The sequence below is a fragment of the Macrobrachium rosenbergii genome, chromosome 16 (genome assembly GCF_040412425.1).
Source record: "Macrobrachium rosenbergii isolate ZJJX-2024 chromosome 16, ASM4041242v1, whole genome shotgun sequence".
NCBI classification, from domain to species: Eukaryota; Metazoa; Arthropoda; class Malacostraca; order Decapoda; family Palaemonidae; genus Macrobrachium; species Macrobrachium rosenbergii.
In genome coordinates, this window is record NC_089756.1 from 56,345,575 (window position 1) to 56,360,088 (window position 14,514).

Here is a 14,514-nt window from a genome sequence, read left to right on the forward strand (position 1 = left end):
TAGCTATCAATTTTTCTTTCTTGATTGATGATGGTTTAGTTACGTTGGATGTGTCTGTGTAAGCGCGTGCCTCTAAATTACTGTATATATATATATATATATATATATATATATATATATATATATATATATATATATATATATATATATATATATATATATATATATATATATATATATATATATATATATATATCTACATATATATATATATATATATATATATATATATATATATATATATATAGATAGATAGATAGATAGGGTTATGATCCTCATGGCCGGGGAAAATGGCCTCTATGTGGCGGACGAACCTCATTTCATGCGGTCATCTTTATTCATACTTTTGTACTCCAGAGGAGTACCAGGAAACCAAAAAAAATAAAACTCATCATTTTGCAGCCATTTATTTTATACAACAATAGTAAGGGTGACGCTTAAGACTGTGGGTTGTATGGTTTATAATAAGTATGATAGGAAAAAGTGGTTTAGTAGTAAGAGAATGACGTCCAAGAATGGAAAAGCACGAGAGTGATAAAATGAGTTCCTTAAGTTGTAGGAATCTGTAGTTGTCTGAGTTTGAGGAACGCTTTGCGTGTTAAGCAAATTCAGTGGTTAGGTACGAAGTTCTTGGAGGAAATAAGGATGGAGAGTCAGTAAATGAGAATGGAGAGAATCTTGTACAGATGTGACCAGAAAGGACTTTGGAGGATGAATATTCAGAAGTGTAATGGGAAAAAGACAATAATGAAGAAGGGGAAGAGCAAGTTGAAGGATGTAAAGTGAGAAGAGGATTGGCGGATAGTGTATGTGATCGTTATTTGATGGAAGCGACAGTACAAATAGATAGAAGCTTAAGTTGGAGATGAAATTATGAGAACGTGGCGTGAAATGTAAGTAAGAAAAGCGAGTTTGATAAGAAAGAAGTTGGAAAATATAGCAACAGCATGGATAAAAGAAGAGCTAAGAATACAGACACTGAAAGAAACATGTAAAAGAGAAGCATGTTACAGTCAACTATAGGGTCACAGTATCAACAGGGGATGTTTGTGGTTGGTGGAAGGGAAGAGGATGGAATAAAAGGATGAATCGTGCGTTAATGAAGTCAGTACTTTCAAATTTGTTGAATGTGGAACATAGATATGAGGGAAAGCTGGATGTTGCTGAAATGGAAGGTGTTAGTGTAAATTCAAAATGCTTGTTGAAAAGGTTGGCAATTATGTAAGAAGGTCAGTAAGTAAGGTGAGGAAGGGAAAGGCACAAGAGGGAAAGCAGTGGAATATTGGTATAAGTATCATTTAGTGGTTGACCAGGTTGTGTAAGGTATATCTACACGAAGGAAAGGTTCCTTAGGAATGGGCAAGGGAAATGATAAGTTTATTTGGACAAAGGTAAAGGTGGGAAAAGGTGAATGATTAAGTCATAAAAGCATTAATAAGAGAAGAGCATAGGTTCAGACAAGTTAGAGTATGTGTGGATTGAAGGTTTGATATCAAAACAACTGTGTAAGAAGTTTGAGGGTAAATCGAATAAGTTGTATGGGCCATACATGGACCCCAAAAAGCGTATAATAGAACACAGCTCTGCAACAAGGAAACTTGTGGATATATGATGTGGAATGATATTCGTTAAGATTGAAATTTTTTGTAACGAAAATTAAGTGCATGTTAGAATATGGTGATGGGAGAGTGACTTCGTTGTTGTAAAAGTGGGTTTGACATAAGGTTGTGTTATGTCTTTATGGCTATTCAGTATCATTCGTCCTTCAAGAAGTTAGAGAAAAAATATATAGGTGCAATATTGTGGTGTAAAATTTGTTGTGAATGAAGTTTGGCGGGGTCCATGTATACTGTTGATTGGCGATTGTGAAGAGGAACTTCAGAAAGTAATAAAATATGAAAATGTTTCCAGTAGTAAAAAACTGAAGGTGAATGTGAGCGAGCATGAGGTAATGAGAGTAGAACCAGGAAAGTTGAGCCAAAACTGTTAATGTGGAAAGTGGAAGATTGGAAGTGGCTAATTTGTAAAGGTATTCGATAGTAAACTAAGTAGATGATAGTAGAATGAGAGGCGAGGTGAGCCATAAATCTTCAAAAGAGGAGTTTCTAAGACAGCCAGTGCTGGAATGTATGAAGAGATTATCGAAGCAAATCTACGTTATGTAAGTGACTTGGGGATCCTTACGGTAGTATAAATTTAAGGAAAAGCACAAAATGTTGTGATTAAGTTTTTGGATTGTATATGTGGCGTAAGAAGATTGAAAAATGTGGTGATACTTCGGGGCCGTTGTTAAAATATTATTGTAGATGGATTGAGATGTTTTAAGATGTTTTGGTTACGTACAGCGAATGGTTTTGGTTACGCAAAGAGAATGGAGAACACTGTGTCCGTGATAAGGTTGTCACACTGAAATCATGTCAGAAAGTACAATAGCTGGATTTTGTGAAGGAGGTATTGGAGCAGAAGAGCCTTAACATCCAGGAAGCAAGAGATCTTGTGCAAGATATAATTGAATGATGCATTATGTGTATGGGGTTCAGTGCATTACTGATGAGCCTTCTGTGAAGGATATGGAGTGGCAGTTTTACGCAAGTTTTCTAGAGTAAGCAGTTATATATCTTTATATTTATATATATATATATATATATATATATATATATATATATATATATATATATATATATATATATATATATATATATAGCCTATATAACCATGGATAGTAGGCAACTTCACGAACCAACAGCCAGGTCCGTTCTTACCCTTAGGAAAAGGGTGGGGGGTGATTTCTAAATTAGGAAAAGGTCATTAAAGCTTGTCTCCAGAGTTCTGTATTTTAAAACAGTTTTAAAGTTACATTTCCGAGGTACTCCAAATTTTACTGGGAATGTTTGTGTTTGCGTCTGCGCGCGTGCGCTTGCAAGTGTGTCGTAAGAAGAGATACAAAAACACACTTGGGCCCCCAGCTGGGGTATAATCCTTATCAAAGCGATGAATGGTATATGCTGTTCCATTCGCTTGGCCCTATCGATGTCGTCAACACAAACAGGAAAGCTCTCTCTCTCTCTCTCTCTCTCTCTCTTTCTCGGGTAATCAAGTTTCAAAGTGATCTCCGGGTAATGATCTTTTACTCCCTCTTTTTTCGTTCTCTCAGTCAGTGTATTTTGTCATGATTTTTTCAGTCAGAATTTCAGTCGGCTTTTATGTACATAAAACAGAGTGATCTCGCATGTCATGATTGATCTTTTACTCCCTCTTTTTCGTCGTTCTCTCAGGTAGCGACTGGGTGTATTTTGTAAGGAATATGGAACGCGGTATGATTTTTCTTAAGACTTTTAAAGTAAGTCAGAATTTCAGTCGGCTTTTATGTACATAAAACAGCACCTCAGTCTCTCTATGTATGTATGTATGTATCTATCTATCTATCTATCTATCTATCTATCTATCTATACATATATATATATATATATATATATATATATATATATATATATATATATATATATATATATATATATATATATATATATATATATATATATATATATATATGTGTGTGTGTGTGTGTATATATATATAATGTGGATAATTGCCTAATGTTAACATTAGTCATATAAAATTGCCTAATATGTACATTAATATATATATAATATAGTTTGCATAAAGTTTACAATTTGTTAACATTAGACCAAACATGCCTGTTATTCAAATTATGCAGCTCAAGTTTACAATTTGCCCGATGCCTGTTATTCAAATTACAGGTCAACTGCCTAATCTAAACATATATTATGGTTTAGTGTAGAAATGGAAATTAATCCAACAGACAACCCATGGGAGGTTACAAGAGAATGCAACATGGTTAATGTAGAGACAGTTTAAAGAATTCCAAGTTATTTGAATAAATACAAACATAATTAATGCAATATCAGTAAAAGAGAAATAAGTCAATAGATCTCAGGGTTCAGCTGAGTCCAATCATAAATTTTTGCATGATCTGCCCTGGTGACAGCGCGAGTTGCATTTAAATTTTTTTCTTAGGCAGCTGCATCGTCCTGATGTACATTGAGTAGTACATTGACACTTTATATATCCTTGCCCATCAGTGGCTCTTGCTGTTGCTGTTCTAATCGATAGGCAGATATCAAGAACCTCTTCAGACTTTATCAGGGGCTGTTTGATTGCACTTAGATCAGCTGCTGTAAATTTTGGTCCAAGAATTCCCTCCCGACAACCTACAGTGTATAGTCCATCTTGTTCCTTGAGGACGACCACTAACAGATTTTTAGGATCTGTTGCACCACGATCGACATCCGGGACCCTCAGCGTAGCACACTGACCAGTGGATAATGGCTTAAGCAGGTGTTTGCCGCGTCTTGTCATCCGTGTTGCAGTCTTAGATTGTCCTAGATTAGCTGAAACATGGATCTTTTGGAAATTTGTAGCTACTGTTTCTGCCCCTGTCTCTGCTTCTGCCTCTGCCCCTGTCTCTGCTTCTGCCTCTGCCCCTGTCTCTGCTTCTGCCTCTGCCCCTGTCTTCTGCCTCTGCCCCTGTCTCTGCCTCTGCCCCTGTCTCTGCCTCTGCCCCTGTCTCTGCTTCTGCCTCTACCCCTGTCTCTGCTTCCAGAAATGACTCAAGATCTTCCTCGGTAAATATATTACAAAGAGCTGTACTTGGCAGGATAGATGATCCTAATCCAACCTGCGGATCTTGTCCAGATGTAACTTTGAATGGGCTGTGGCCAGTTGTTTCGTGATGGCTGATATTAACTTGCCACTGAACAAACTTGAGACCTACTGACCACCTTCTGCTGTTGTTTTCCCTCATCCAAATGGTCAGTTTGTCCTGGATCACTCCATTTAGACGTTCAACAGCGCCTTGGCTTTGAGGCTGACGTGGACGTCCAGTCACCAGCTTCAGCTCTGGCCATAGCCCTGAAAGCTCGGCGATGATGGCATAGACAAACTCCCGTCTGTTGTCGGACTGTAAAATAGCAGGTGCTCCAAATGTCAGAAATATATCTAGAAGATTCGCTGCGACCTCTTCTGCTCTTTTTGATGTAAGTGGACGCAACACACAAAATTTGCTGAAATGATTTACATATGTCATGATGTACTTGAAGTCTCCATCAGGTAATGTTTGAAAATTTATAAGATCTATCTGGCATCTTGAATGGATATCATGACTGCGTACTGGTTTTACTACCAAACCCTTTGGAATTTTTCTGGCTTTCTTTTGATGGCAGTGCTCACAGAATGAAATGTAGAGGTAGAATACTTCTTGTGTGATGTTTGACCATTTCTTTTTCACTTCCGCAATTGTTTTTTTACCACCTCCATGGCCAATAGCTTCATGGGCTGTTTTAACAATACCAAACACTTCTTCTAGAGATGCAACAAACTTGAATTCATGTTCATTTGGATCTTTTCTCCTGCGAATTAGTCGGTCAGCATTGCCAACATGCAGGACTTCATAACGTTTCTTGAGGTTATAGTCAAATGTAGATTGGGCTCCATAAGAATTAATTCTTAACAAATACTGTATCCGCTGATCACGCTGGATGGTGGGCTGGATGACAGCATTCTCAGCCTTGCCTTCCAGTGTTTGACGCAGCTTAAGTTCAAAGGCAGCTTGATCCATAGTGCATAAACTGAAACAGAAAAGATAAAGAAATATAGAGAAAAAGTATTTATATAATTTATACTTGGATTCAGCCCAGTAATATCACCTAATGTGAAAGTCAGGCAGTAAGTTCAGTCACCACAAGTCCAGCTGTGTGCCACCACTCACTCACCGGCACGAGATCCAGGTTAGTTCTGCCTTGCTCCTCGTTTACCCTGTCCACAACAACTCAGTGACAGACCCAAAGTTTCGAACAACACTCCAGTTACAGTGGTTCGTCATTCAATTCACATTAGGCAAAATACCCTCGCCTAATCTGAAAATCATGCATAAAGTGGATATTAAGCAAGTAATTTGCCTGTTGTCAACATTGTGCAGACAAATTGCCTAATATGGAGATTAGGCAATTTTTCTGCCTAATGTTCACATCAGGCAATTATCCACATTATGTGTAACATTATATATATATATATATATATATATACATTATATATATATATATATATATATATATATATATATATATATATATATATATATATATATATATATATATATTATAATAATATAGATATATATATATATATAATTTTAATTCGTGGCCTTTCAAAGTAGATTACTTTCAGTTAATTTCAAATTAATTTTCTTTTTGTGCCACAAGAAAAGCTGGTTAAGGTTCTTCTCGCTCCCACCAAAGGTTGTTTTTATTTAAGTGGTACCTCGCCCATGAGGGTTGTTCTTTTAAAGTTTTTTTTCTCTTTTCATGTATTTATTTGGCTGGATGCTTGTTTGGCGGTTCCCCGTTCACTGCCTCATGTTTGGTGGGGACTGTTGGCTGAGGATGAAGGCAGTGTGTATTCAGCTCCTTATTGTGAAGGTTTTGCTGACCTTTATTCGTGCAGGACATCAATATGATGGAGTTGTTCTGGAGATTTTTTCAGTCTGAATGCCTTGCTGCATTTGAGGTCCCCCCTTTTCTCTGTATTTCGGAGGACGTTGCCTGGAGACTTTGTTGCAGCTGCTTACTGAGGGGCATCTCCTTTGCTGCGGTCGGACGCCCTTCCCGTGCGTTCTAGAGGGCACTGCCTGTGCTCCTCTGTATTTACCATTCACTTTTGTATCCTTGGACTCGCCTGTTGCCCTTGGAAGACAGCCTCTTTCCCCTCGTCCTGCGTGCTTTCGTCCTGCGCTAACCTCTGGAGTCGTGAAAACGCCTGATTCTGTTTTGATAGCCGGTAAGGATATAAACTGTGTTTACTCCACATAGACGTTGCTGATGCGTGTCAGTGTGCTGTATCCTCCGGCTGCAGACTCCTGCTGGCTCCAGGACCGTTTTTGGACAGCCATGTGTGTGGTGCTGCCACTTCTGTAATTCTTTTTCAACGTGCTATCACCCTGGGCGTTGGTTAATTGATATCGATATCGTCAATTTTTTTTTTTTTTGAGTTTTGTTATGTATGTAATATTAAGGTTTATTTGTAAAACTTAGGATTAAGGTTCTTCCCCCTTTCATTCTCTCCTACTAAAGTTTTCAGGGCTTTCATAGGAATAGGTTGTTTTCCTTCCTCCTCCTAATTACTGCCCCTCGTTCTATCGTGTGAAAGAGTTTAGTTTAGGTGAAGGTTTTTTTTGTACACCCTTATTCAGCTCTTTTTGTGGGGTTTAATTAAGCTATGATTAATTTTTTGTAATAAATAATTAAGATTGTTTAGCATTTTTCGTTAGCCTCTTTGAGTGTTTTTTCTGTTTTGCTCTGTAGGTGATCTTGCCCTTGGCTTTAAATAATCCTTTGTGGCACTGATCTTTAATTTGAAAAAGAGCCTGCTCTTGCCACTTACTAAATATTAAATATTTGTGAACTTAAGTTCATTACAATTTATATATATATATATATATATATATATATATATATATATATATATATATATATATATATATATATATATATATATATATATATATATATATATATATATATATATATATATATATACACACATGTATATATAGTGTGTGGGGGCCGTTCATGTGTGTATACACACACTCGCTTGCACATGCACATATATAAAATTTATATAAATATATATATATATATATACAAATATATATATATACACATATATATATATTGTGTGTGTGTGATTTCTTACGTACATATTTGTAAAGGTTGGGTGGTATCATTATTACATAAGCATTACCTGAGAATGTCTCTAGAGGTATGGACAATCGAATCCAAATCAGAGTTTGGGGTAGGAATAAAATGATTTGCTTTGAACCCGAAAGTGTTCTGGTGTGGAGGTAATATACTGAGACTTGAGTTTATATTTAAAAAGCAAATGCTGCATCTGATATTGCCTGAAATTGGTGAAGGAACTCTTATGGCCACTACCATCGCAAAAGCAGTGGATCCTGTAATAAGTTCTTGTATGTGTGTACGTAAAAGTACTGTATCACCAGATTGCTGATATCTTCATCTCGGTTTTTCCCTTGTCATTGTTATTGTGATGTATAAATCATCTACTTGAGACGTCGTTGCCTCTACTGACTGGAATTCGATGCCTGTTTCTTTGTCTGACGGCGTCTTTTTTCGTCGCTGGTCAGGTACAATAATGTCAAAGCTACAGTGCCCTTCCCGCACAAAGTTTAATGATGAGACGCAAAAGTAGTAGTAAGAGTAGTAGCTGTTGTAGAGATTTGTTTCTAAAATGATTTTTTGCCCGTGCTATTTTTGCATTTAGTGTTAACCGAAATAAAGGCAGCTCTTGTGTTTGTCTTTTATAACTGCACACCCACGCGGAGAAGAGAGTGGTGGTGGTGGGGGTTGGGGGGACACATTACGGGCGTGAGGTGATTTCTAAACGACACAACACGGGTTAGGGTAAAATTGATTGAATTGATGCATACTTTTGTACGGCTTACCAGTTTTCCGAGGAAGTCTTTTAAAAGGTTGGCCATATAACGGCGCACCTTTAGTCAAAATGGCACCAATTAAGATTTTCCAGTTATGCGATATTGATATGTCACTGACCAAATGAATTTTCTTTATCACTAGCTCGACATCTGACACCCCTAGTTTGTAAATCAGTATTGAAAGAAGAAAAAGAAAGTCCAAAGTCCGACTGAGATGGATTTAAGAAGGTAATAAGAAAACTTGAACTTCGTAACCAGACCGTTATCGCTTCTGTTTTCCCAAAGGTTGAATATCACAGTTCAGAGTGTAACTGGGTGTCACTCCTAATGACGTCATGTACGATTGCGTCAGTATTTCAGAGGCGTTTTGTGTGAGGTGTCCTGTCGTGTTTGCTGGGAGGCCTTATCTACGGGGAGGGATGTGTATTGCCTCAGAGGCTTAGAGGGATTAACGAGCGGTATATAAAGAACTCTCATTGCTCGACAGCTTCTTACTTTATCTACTGATTTAGAATATTAACTGATAGCATCTGTATAACAGGCAGTTCAGCGTTGTAATATGTTGATTTGGTGTTGGTCTGGTCAGTATGTGGATAGGCAGCTATCATTATGATATGCTACATGCCATCGGCACATAAACCCCTTGACCATGACTAGTTGTGAAGTGTTTCTGTACTTATGGTTAGTTTATGAATTTAATGGTATTTATTCTGTGTTATATTGTTTTCCAATATCCGTTTATCAGACGGTAGACTATGTTACTGGTGCTTGTTGATCTTATATGAGTGTCCATTTTTCTTATGGCATCTTTCATGATTTGATGACTACATAAATATATATATATATATATATATATATATATATATATATATATATATATATATATATATATATATAAAAATATAAAATTTTATATATACACATGCATACTGAACCTTTGAAGTTTCAGTTGCACAACATTTAAATACAAGCTTCCAAAGAATATGGCGTTATTTTGAAAGAATTAACAGAACGTAATAGGTAACAGAGAAAGAAGAGATCACTTATTGGATAAGAAAAAAATAACTTAAATTAAAAAATTCATAGACAAAAATAAAAATTTTAAATACAAGGAAAATTATTTCAGGGTAATAATACGTTGCATCATTGCTTGAACCTTTGAAGTTTCAGTTGCACAACATTCTCAGGGAGACTGTTTCTGCATATTGGTACTGTTGTTCCAACGGTGTTAACTTCTCAGTTTAGAGAACCGCATATTGGAACTGAGAAGAGGCATGTCGAACTTCAGTATTTCCTTCTCTGCATATTGGTACTGAAGTTCAGACATGAGGCATGTCGAACTTTACTAAATATTGGTACTGTTGTTCAGGAGGCATGTCGAACTTCTCAGTTTCAGAGGTCCTTTTCTGCATATTGGTACTGTTGTTCAGACAGGGAGGCATGTCGAACTTCTCAGTTTCAGAGGTCCTTCTCTGCATATTGGTATTGTTGTTCAGACAGCGAGGCATGTCGAACTTCTCAGTTTCAGAGGTCCTTTTCTGCATATTGGTACTGTTGTTCAGACAGCGAGGCATGTCGAACTTCTCAGTTTCAGAGGTCCTTTTCTGCATATTGGTACTGTTGTTCAGACAGCGAGGCATGTCGAACTCCTCAGTTTCAGAGGTCCTTCTCTACATATTGGTACTGTTGTTCAGACAGCGAGGCATGTCGAACTTCTCAGTTTCAGAGGTCCTTTTCTGCATACTGTTGTTTCGAACTTCTCAGTTTACTATTTACTGTTGTTCAGACAGCGAGGCATGTCGAACTTCTCAGTTTCAGAGGTCCTTTTCTGCATATTGGTACTGTTGTTCAGACAGGGGAGGCATGTTTCGAACTTTCAGTTTCAGAGGTCCTTTTCTGCATATTGGTACTGTTGTTCAGACAGGAGGCATGTCGAACTTTCTCAGTTTCAGAGGTCCTTCTCTGCATATTGGTACTGTTGTTCAGACAGCGAGGCATGTCGAACTTCTCAGTTTCAGAGGTCCTTTCTGCATATTGGTACTGTTGTTCAGACAGGCATGTCGAACTTCTCAGTTTCAGAGGTCCTTCTCTGCATATTGGTACTGTTGTTCAGACAGCGAGGCATGTCGAACTTCTCAGTTTCAGAGGTCCTTTCTCTGCATATTGGTACTGTTGTTCAGACAGCGAGGGCATGTCTGCATAACTTCTCAGTTTCAGAGGTCCTTCTCTGCATATTGGTACTGTTGTTCAGACAGCGAGGCATGTCGAACTTCTCAGTTTCAGAGGTCCTTCTCTGCATATTGGTACTGTTGTTCAGACAGCAGAGGGCATTGTTGTTCAGCAAGGCATGTCGAACTTCTCAGTTTCAGAGGTCCTTTTCTGCATATTGGTACTGTTGTTTCTCAGTTTCAGAGGTCCTTTTCTGCATATTGGTACTTTGTTCAGACAGCGAGGCATGTCGAACTTCTCAGTTTCTTTTTCTGCAGTTTCAGGCATGTCGAACTTCTCAGTTTCAGAGGTCCTTCTCTGCATATTGGTATTGTTGTTCAGACAGCGAGGCATGTCAGTTTCAGAGGTCCTCTCTGCAGTCAGACAGCGAGGCATGGTCCTTTTCTGCATATTGGTATTGTTGTTCAGACAGCGAGGCATGTCCTCAGTTTCAAGGTCCTTCTCTCACTGTTGTTCAGAGGTCCTTCTCTGCATATTGGTACTGTTGTTCAGACAGCGAGGCATGAACTTCTCAGTTTCAGAGGTCCTTCTCTGCATATTGGTCTGTTTTCAGACAGCGAGCATGTCCTTTTCAGAGGTCCTTCTCTGCATATTGGTACTGTTGTTCAGACAGCGAGGCATGTCGAACTTCTCAGTTTCAGAGGTCCTTTCTCTGCATATTGGTGCTGTTGTTCAGACAGCGAGGCATGTCGAACTCTCTCAGTTTCAGAGGTCCTTCTCTGCATATTGGTATTGTTGTTCAGACAGCGAGGCATGTTGAACTTCTCAGTTTCAGAGTTCCTTCTCTGCAGTTGTTCAGACAGCGAGGGATGTTGAACTTCTCAGTTTCAGAGGTCCTTCTCTGCATATTGGTACTGTTGTTTCAGACAGCGAGGCAGAACTTCTCAGTTTCAGAGGTCCTTCTCTGCATATTGGTACTGTTGTTCAGACAGCGAGGCATGTTGAACTTCTCAGTTTCAGAGGTCCTTCTCTGCATATTGGTACTGTTGTTCAGACAGCGAGGCATGTGAACTTCTCAGTTTCAGAGGTCCTTCTCTGCATATTGGTGCTGTTGTTGTTCAGTTTCAGGTTCCTTCTCTGCATATTGGTATTGTTGTTCAGACAGCGAGGCATGTTGAACTTCTCAGTTTCAGAGTTCCTTCTCTGCATATTGGTATTGTTGTTCAGACAGCGAGTCATGTTGCATGTTGAACTTCTCAGTTTCAGAGGTCCTTCTCTGCATATTGGTACTGTTGTTCAGACAGCGAGGCATGTCAGAACTTCTCAGTTTCAGAGGTCCTTCTCTGCATATTGGTATTGTTGTTCAGACAGCGAGGCATGTTGAACTTCTCAGTTTCAGAGGTCCTTCTGCATATTGGTGCTGTTGTTCAGACAGCGAGGCATTCGAACTTCTCAGTTTCAGAGGTCCTTTTCTGCATATTGGTACTGTTGTTCAGACAGCGAGGCATGTCGAACTTCTCAGTTTCAGAGGTCCTTCTCTGCATATTGGTATTACTGTTGTTCAGACAGCGAGGCATGTTGAACTTCTCAGTTTCAGAGGTCCTTCTCTGCATATTGGTACTGTTGTTGTTCAGACAGCGAGGCATGTTGAACTTCTCAGTTTCAGAGGTCCTTCTCTGCATATTGGTACTGTTGTTCAGACAGCGAGGCATGTTGAACTTCTCTCAGTTTCAGGTGAACCTTCTCTGCATATTGGTACTGTTGTTCAGACAGCGAGGCATGTCAAACTTCTCAGTTTCAGAGGTCCTTTTCTGCATTGGTACTGTTGTTCAGACAAGGAGGCATGTCGAACTTCTCAGTTTCAGAGTTCCTTCTCTGCATATTGTTGTTTGCATTGAACTTCAGTTTCAGAGGTCCTTCTCTGCATATTGGTACTGTTGTTCAGACAGCGAGCATGTCGAACTTCTCAGTTTCAGAGGTCCTTCTCTGCATATTGGTACTGTTGTTCAGACAGCGAGGCATGTTGAACTTCTCAGTTTCAGAGGTCCTTCTCTGCATATTGTACTGTAGGCATGTTGAACTTCTGTTTCAGAGTTCCTTCTCTGCATATTGGTACTGTTGTTCAGACAGCGTGAACTTTCTCAGTTTCAGAGGTCCTTCTCTGCATATTGGTACTGTTGTTCAGACAGCGAGGCATGTCGAACTTCTCAGTTTCAGAGGTCCTTCTCTGCATATTGGTATTGTTGTTCAGACAGCGAGGCATGTTGAACTTCTCAGTTTCAGAGTCCTTCTCTGCATATTGGTACTGTTGTTCAGACAGCGAGGCATGTCGAACTTCTAGTTCTTCCTTCTCTGCATATTGGTCAACTTGTTGTTCAGACAGCAGCGAGGCATGTTGAACTTCTCAGTTTCAGAGGTCCTTCTCTGCATATTGGTACTGTTGTTCAGACAGCGAGGCATGTCGAACTTCTCAGTTTCAGAGGTCCTTCTCTGCATATTGGTACTGTTGTTCAGACAGCGAGGCATGTTGAACAGTTTCAGAGGTCCTTCTCTGCATATTGGCACTGTTGTTCAGACAGCGAGGCTTCTCAGTTTCAGAGGTCCTTCTCTGCATATTGGTACTGTTGTTCAGACAGCGAGGCATGTTGAACTTCTCAGTTTCAGAGGTCCTTCTCTGCATATTGGTACTGTTGTTCAGACAGCGAGGCATGTCGAATCAGTTTCAGAGGTCCTTCTCTGCATACTGTTTCGAGGCATGTTGAACAGTTTCAGAGGTTCTTCTCTGCATATTTCTGTTGTTCATGTGAACTTTTCAGTTTCAGAGGTCCTTCTCTGCATATTGGTACTGTTGTTCAGACACGAGGCATGTCGGTTTCAGAGGTCCTTCTCTGCATAGTGGTGCTGTTGTTTCGAACTTCTCAGTTTCAGAGGTCCTTCTCTGCATATTGGTACTGTTGTTCAGACAGGGAGGCATGTCGAACTTCTCAGTTTCAGAGGTCCTTCTCTGCATATTGGTACTGTTGTTCAGACAGCGAGGCATGTCGAACTTCTCAGTTTCAGAGGTCCTTCTCTGCATATTGGTGCTGTTGTTCAGACAGCGAGGCATGTTGAACTTCTCAGTTTCAGAGGTCCTTCTCTGCATATTGGTACTGTTGTTCAGACAGCGAGGCATGTTGAACTTCTCAGTTTCAGAGTTCCTTCTCTGCATATTGGTATTGTTGTTCAGACAGCGAGGCATGTTGAACTTCTCAGTTTCAGAGTTCCTTCTCTGCATATTGGTACTGTTGATATTTTCAGACATTTCTTCTGTTGAGGCATTTGGGCGAACTTCTCAGTTTCAGAGTTCCTTCTCTGCATATTGGTATTGTTGTTCAGACAGCGAGGTGTTGAACTTCTTTTTTTTCAAGTGAGGTCCTTCTCTGCATATTGGTGCTGTTGTTCAGAGCGAGGCATGTCGAACTCAGTTTCAGAGGTCCTTCTCTGCATATTGGTATTGTTGTTCAGATTTGTTGCAGTAGGCAATGTTGAACTTCTCAGTTTCAGAGGTCTTTCTCTGCATATTGGTACTGTTGTTCAGACAGCGAGGCATGTTGAACTTCTCAGTTTCAGAGGTCCTTCTCTGCATATTGGTACTGTTGTTCAGACAGCATAGAGGCTTCTTAGTTTCAGAGGTTCTTTCTGTTGCAGTATGTTGTTCAGACAGCGACATTCAAACTTCTCAGTTTCAGAGGTCCTTCTCTCAGTCAGACAGCGAGGCATTCAACTTCTCAGTTTCAGAGGTCCTTCTCTGCATATTGGTGCTGTTGTTCAGACAG

The 14,514-nt window shown here is 39.3% G+C and overlaps 2 protein-coding genes across 2 annotated transcripts in view; one reads left to right on the forward strand and one right to left on the reverse strand.

The window, feature by feature from the left end:
• LOC136847456 (histone-lysine N-methyltransferase SUV39H1-like) overlaps positions 1-14,514 on the forward strand; it is a 933,410-nt gene that overhangs the window by 119,350 nt on the left and 799,546 nt on the right. The gene's annotated exons all lie outside the window — the stretch shown is intronic.
• Positions 4,409-5,643, reverse strand: LOC136846961 (KRAB-A domain-containing protein 2-like). Its single transcript, XM_067118215.1, has one exon. It carries the CDS (start codon positions 5,636-5,638, stop codon positions 4,409-4,411), a length of 1,230 nt encoding a protein of 409 aa, XP_066974316.1. The 5' UTR covers positions 5,639-5,643.